We start from the raw sequence: 7,146 nt of genomic DNA on the forward strand, positions 1-7,146 counted from the left end.
TTTCAGCATTTTATATGCTTAATGAACCCTGACATACCTCCTGCACCTATGCCAGAGTAGTAGCACTTTAGGTCCCACTGACTCCAGTGGAAGCTCAGGCTTCTAAATACCTTTGCAGATCTGGGCTTCTGCGTGGACTTTCACACGAGCCTCTTGATTCTGATAGCAAAGCATGTTCTTGTTTATGAGGAAGGACCTACATATTACACAGCAAGATGAATTGTGTTTCAGGGCAAATGGCTCAGACAAAACTTTAGCTTTCTCACCTGGGGCTCCAGCATATCCTTCCGCAATGGGCATGATATTCTGACCAGCCTGGCCATCTACACCTTTAGACCATCCCCTTCCTGACATTAAAACTGTGCCAGGAGGACCAGCCTCTCCAGTCTCCATTATGGTTCCTGTTGATCCAGGCAAAAGTGGTAAAATGCCTGAGCCTGGTAATGATGGCTGTAGAGGAATTCTTGGCTGGGATGGCTGAAGAGGTGTTCTTTGTCGTGGTGGTATTACTATTCTTGGCTGTGAGGGCTGCAGGGGTATTCCAGGTTGTGGCTGTAGTGGTGTCCTTGGCTGTGGGGCCTGTGGTGGTATTCCTGGCTGTGGCTGCAGAGGTATTCCAGGTTGTGGCTGTAGTGGTGTCCTTGGTTGTGAGGGATATGGTGGCACTTCTGGATATAGCTGCAGGGGGGTTCTTTCTTGTGGTGGATGCAGTGGTATTCTTGATTCCCTTTCCACTAAGTATTTGTAAGAAGAGAAAGGAATTGAGAAAATCATTAACATTTATATTTATGAAAAAGTATTTTAAAGTTAAGTGAGGTTCAGCCGTGGACATCTACCCTCTCAGACCCACAATTGTCCTGGGGAGATCTCCCGCAACATTCTGATCTGATGCTTCACAAGCTCCTTTACATAGAAGTAAAAACAAAAAGTGGTATCTGCCATAGATTCTGGTGAACATAGCACAGAAATAAAAGGTACTTTTTGTTTGCTAATGTCGGCTGTACTGATTTAGCATTGGTTATTTTTATTCCATTAGTAGGATTTTGTATGTGAATGGTGTGCAGAATGAAGACGGTTTCTGGGGCATAAGGCATGATGAAGTCACATAGTTACTGGCTGTCATACACTGCTAGGTAGTCCATCTGAGACAAATACAAAGGCATTCACAAGTGTTCCTGGTTCTTTGGTAGTACATCTGTGCTTCACATGCCACATTTAACTGAAGAGGACAGTAGGGAGAGATCCTACATCTTCATTTTTATCTGAGGTGTCATGTTTCTCATTCACCATCTCAAAAAGGTAAGATAGGCCCCTAGTAGATGTAAATATAGTGGTGTGATTGCATCTGAGGAATTTTATGCCCCATCCCCCAAATATCCTCTGACATTACAGGATGCATGATTTTTGGGATGGGGCATAAAGTTCCTCATATACCAAGTATGCAACTGCTGGGACATTCGCTGGGGTGAGGGAGCTCCCCAGACCCTAGCTATGTGCACCATTTAAAGGTACATGGCACCCTTTTAAGTCTCCATGACACCAATGCAACCCAGCCATGTGGCTGTCTCAGACTTCGGGGCTGCCCACTGCCTGATCCCAACAAAGATTGGGATTTTGTCGGGATTAGGCAGAGAGCAACCTTGCGGCCTGGACACATGCTACATTTTACATGGAACATTTTTGCAGCTGGCTTGCCATTTTATTGCACCATAACTTGGTTGAACTTCATGCTACAATGTATTACAAATTACAATTTATTGCATGATTAATACATTAATCACGCGATAAATGTAACATCTGGAGGGGCCCATACTCTATGCTCTCACAGTACCTACGTTCTTTTGATAGCTGCCTGACAAAAAAATTCTTGGTTTCCCTGCCTGTCTGATTTTTAAGGGAATGAGTGTAAATGCTAAAACTGATATAAAAAGAGAAAGCTAAAAGCAAGCACAACAAAATTGTGTAGAAAGTTACCCAGATGGTAATATTCAGAGAATATATGATTAGAAAATGAAATAATACATCTTCTAACAAGAAATATTAAAATACTTTTTTGCTTTAACTTTGAAATTAAAATGATATAAATGTAAAGTCCCTGGTAAGGACAAAAGCAAACTAAGTCCCTCATTTATACTTAGCTCAATCAAGCAGACCTGTCATTTTGAACTGCATGAAATAACATGAGTTTAAATCAGGATTAATTCCAGTAAAATCAATCAAGGTACTTCACATTTACACTGATATCACTGAAAACAGAACCTGGTGCAACACTCTAATTCTTGCCTGCATATATTTTGTACTTCTTTACTTTTTCTAATCAGTCAGTTAAGCTCTCTCTGGGCTTCCAGTCTTGGCAAAGACAAGGACAAAGAATCAATACATCTAACGGTGTTTTTTGCAAAATCTTACAACTCAACAAACCACCAATGGCTTTGCTATCCTGTACAACTGGGTCCTTGCTTTTAGCGTGACTATCCAAACACTAGAAAATACCCAGATGTGCTGACTCCTTCTGAATAGGAGCAGAAATGTGGGTCTCAGCTGCGAAGCAGCACTTTGCAGTTATAGCAATTTCTGTCTGCCTTTTAGCCTCCCATATTGAGTTGCATTATATCATGACACCATGCTTTAAATTATAAATTACTAGACAAGGATGATAAAGGAGCCAACATATTTTTGGACCCAGCACATGTTACCAATCCAAAAAGCAAGGGGAAAATTCATCCATGGTTTAACTCTACTGAAGCTGTAGTGTGTCAGCAGAGAGGAATTTGATCTTACTTTTGCTGAATAGCTCATAGAAGGGAAATGTTCCCAACTGTCTCCAAAGTAGCAACGAGGGCAAGCAGCAGCATTTAGATCACTGTTATGCTCAAAATCAGAGTATCCAGAGGGACACCGCTCTATTTACTATTGCCAGCCATGCAGGCACCATCATTCCCAACTTGCTAACCTCAAGTGCTTCTCTATGACTTAAGCTGAGAAAAAAATCAGCCCATTTTTTGAAATACAAATCTATAATTTTCTTTAGCACTTAAATATCATCATTATTTCACCCTAAGAAAAGAGATCATTTGGGTGTGGAATTCAGGTTTGATTTTGCCATGGTTCTGATATTTCTAAAAGTGCTTTGTTCATGACATGAAGATGAGATTCATGTTCTTGACGATACACTAGGCCAGGGCTGTCCAAAATCAGCAGCCTGTGGGTCACATGCAACCTACAAGGGGCAAATCCCAGCCCCCTGGCTCCTACCTGGGTGCTGCTCTCCCATTGCTTCCCCTTCCTCCTCCAATTTTTGTTTCCTGCCCTCAGCCCTGGGGGCAGGTCAGCATGATGAGGTACAACCCACCTGTGACCATTGAGCTGAGGGTGGGAGCCAAGCTGCCTGTGTGGCATGGTACACCATGGGAAACACATATGGCTCATGCTGGTAGAGCCCTCAGACACTGAGAAATCGGACATCCCTGCACTAAGCAAACAAGAAGTGTGACAGGGGACAGTATAACCTAAATAACAAAGTAGTCAATGGTTCCACTGAGAAAGCAGAAAGGTCATGACTCCTGGATTTCTGTAGCTGATAATGAATTTAGCAGCAGGCACATTACACATTCTCCTTTTGTAACCAGTGGAAACTATACTGAGATTTGCCACAACATTCTCTCTTTCCACGGCCGTAGAAGAGTAGGCCTCCCTCCCCTAGGTGTTGCAATTTAGGTATACACAAGTTTTCTTGGAGAATAACTGCAGCAGACACTTCTAAGTGTTTACTTATATTTCAAACCCCACTCATTGATAATTACAAAAGGAAAAGCAGCTTGACTAAAATACAGTACAGTCTCATTATAATGTTTATTATTTCCCCCCCCGCTTTACCAATCACAACAGCAGGAACTAATTTTTTCATTATTACAGTACAGAAAAGTGACTAACCCTACTATAGAAAACACATAATTTTCATGATTTTTTCTCCCAGTCTCAGTAGTTATGGGAGTATACTGTAGCTGTTATCAAAGCAAACCATTCATGGGACCATTTGTGGCTGCTGACCATACTTCCTCTGGCTGCACAAACAAACAGTAAATATATATGAACAGGCTGCCTCTAAAGAAGAGGTGATTTTAGTCCATTTTACTGCAAGGTCATTTAAATCTTAAAAGATGCACCTATTATGATGTGGACAACAATCCATTTAAACTCCATGTTAACAGGAGGTCAGGACTTAACATGGACCAGACAAAGAGCACTAAATGTTTATGTGCCCATGATTACCACTCCACAAGTCAAAACTAAACCAGAACAGCTTGCCCTTCAATGAAACAGGGTTAAGTTGCCCTGCTTTAACTTTCATTTACCATAAAGCAGTTGTGGACATACGCATACACATACACACACACATGCATCAACTGTTCCACAGCATGTTCTTGCCTCCTGTTAACTTCCTTAATTTGATCATTTGCTCATACTTCAAGTGCTGGAGAGCACCTGTTAACATATTTCATGTTTCATGGTCTACATCTTCATAGCACAGCAAAATTGAACTTGCTCAGACCTGAGAGGCAAAAATCACATCACCTTCAATGGAAGCTCTAATAATAGACTGAATAAGGATTTGGCCTGTGGTTTATGTACACTACATGCAGTTATTCACTAAACTGTCAACATTACTTTGGACTAAATAATTGAAAATATTCTTGGCTCCAAAATGTCTTAATGTCTTTGAAGCCAAAGCTGCCATATTTCTGCCTTCAGACTAAGTTGTCTATGCTCAATTTAGTTGTAGAATTGGCGCGTGTTATTTGACAAGGTTTTATTTTATAATTCTTAACATGTATCCTTGTGTTACCACATTCAGATAACTTTATAAATAGCAGCTTGTTACTATTGTAGGCTCCCTAACTACAATGACATCATTTAAGTGTTACAATATGTTGGCAAACAGTGCCTAACCTTATGCATTAATTTAATTTGGATCCACAAACCAGAATTGAAAATCACCAGTTCACAGCAGTAAAGGCATCAGAGAGGATGCTGCAAGTACACAGAGCAAAAGTTTAACTCTTGGAATGATGCATACAGAAAAAGACATATCTTTGTACCAAGAAGAATAATGATCCCAAAAGGGACACAAAAATAGTACAAGATGTACCCACGTCCTGTGATAGGCTTTCCTAATTACTAATCACTCTTTTTGCCAAAAGCTTTCCAGAATGCCAAATATTCAGACTGACTCAGACTGCTGTGCCTGACAGCATTATTTTAATTGGAAATATTCTTGGACCTACATATTTACTTTATTAATCTTTTTAAAGCCACAGATATTCTAGTATGGCAGGTATAGCTTAAAGCAGTAGTGCTCAACCTTTTTGCCTGGTGGGCCAGATGGGTAGTGCCCAGGCAGTCTGTCGGCTGGATCTGGCTAGTGATTCCAGTGGGAGCCCAGGATGGGCACAGGCCACATCCAGCCACATACAGGGGTGGATGGCAGCACAGCTCCAACCCAGCCCCACAGGGGGAAGGGGGCTTGAAGTGGGTCCACAGGGGACAGGAAGGGGGCCTGACCCAGGCCTGGCAGGGGGGAGATGGGACTTGGTCCAGCCCCACCCCAGCCCTGTAGGGGGAAGGGTTGTGGCTCAGCCCTGATCCAGGTGTGGGGAGGAAAGTGGGTGTAGCCTGGCTCCAATCTGGCCCTGCAGGGGGGTGGAGGGGAATGGCCATGGCCCATCTCTGATCCAGTTGTGGAGAGCAGAAGGGGTTGCCAGCCCCGTGGGGGTAAAGGAGGCATGGCTACCATGCAGGACTTGGGGTTTGGGAATTTGGCAGGGAGGAGGGTGGCCATTCCTCCTCCGCTGCCAAATTTTCTGACCCGTGGGGAGCCCCACAGGCCAAATACAATGGCTCTGTGGGCTGTATTTAGCTCACAAGCTGGAGGTTGAGCACCCCTTGCTTGGAGTGCCAGTATGTTTAAAATTTGACAGGTGGGTCTTCCTTCCTGGGTCTCTACATAGGATATGTAGACCCCATAAAGTACTTTGAAACTGAATTATACCCTAGACATACAGATGTTTTAGCTTCCTTCATGCTTTAAAATACTCTATTTAGCTTTAAACAAACACACACTGTGATGTTGTTGAGAGGTCTCTCTCAAACCACATAGAGAAGGGCTGTGTATATTCTGGGGAAGATGCAAATCTTGGGCACCCTGCCTACTGCTTTAGAGGAATCACTGGATTCCCTTCTTAGCTGTAAGGTGCAAAGTGCATATCTACCTTTCCATCTACTTCCTGTCCTAGCTGACAATCAAACATGACTGGCTGGTCCTATGCTCCTGGGTCTTAATGGGTCAAACGCAGGTCCTATAACACAAATCTCTCTCCACAGGAGTGTTCCTTATCAAATTCACTGTTCTCTCTTCTTTGACTCAATGGGTGTTTATAGACGTGCTCCAAGAGGCAGAGGGTGAGGGGGCTGCTTTAATTAGTGTAGTTCCAAGACTTCTTCTATTTAAAGCTCTTGGAGCATCTTGTGTATCAGCATCCCCATGCTGAAAAATGGCAGTGGGGACGTTTTAACTAAAGCTTGTTGAACACCACTATTTTGAAGCACAGAGATGCTGATGCACGAGATGCTGGAATCTGCTCAAGCACAGTAATTATCACACTCTAGCAAACTTGATTAATCAAGTCTGCTCCGATGTGCTGTAATTACAGTACATTGGAGCAGCCTCGCTGCTTGTGTATAGGTGCCCAATGATCCTACAGTTAACGGAATATAACACCAAAGTAAAAAAAAAAAAAAAGAAATATAACACCAGAATAAAAACAATGAAACTAAGGCACAGAACTCTAGTTTAAACAGACTAGAAAATCCTAATGAGTGTTTCTTTGACAGTTTGCTTTCCTTGGTTTAAATCTATAGCATAGTCTAAGTTTTTGATGTCATATTTCTTTCTCATATACATAAAAATAACATATGTTCTTTGTTGTGTAACAAGTGGAAAAGTACAGATTTCATAATCTCTTCAACTTCCTCTGTTTTTAGTCATAGTAACAAAAAGCTGGAACTTCGTATCCCTAAGCAAATCTGGCTGTTTTTAAAACTACACATTCTTCAGATCTTGGGCCAGACTCTCAGTTGGTGTAAAAC

The 7,146-nt window shown here is 42.1% G+C and overlaps 1 protein-coding gene across 1 annotated transcript in view; it reads right to left on the minus strand.

Annotated features, from left to right (window-relative positions):
- The window catches only part of EMILIN2 (elastin microfibril interfacer 2), a 124,932-nt gene that overhangs the window by 34,165 nt on the left and 83,621 nt on the right, over positions 1-7,146 (minus strand). The window contains exon 5 of the mRNA XM_019525853.1: positions 267-734. Within this exon, the coding sequence (XP_019381398.1) occupies positions 267-734 (468 nt within the window). The remainder of the gene's footprint in view (positions 1-266; positions 735-7,146) is intronic.

This window comes from Gavialis gangeticus, unplaced genomic scaffold (genome assembly GCF_001723915.1).
Source record: "Gavialis gangeticus isolate Ggan-Ray unplaced genomic scaffold, GavGan_comp1, whole genome shotgun sequence".
Classification (NCBI taxonomy): domain Eukaryota; kingdom Metazoa; phylum Chordata; order Crocodylia; family Gavialidae; genus Gavialis; species Gavialis gangeticus.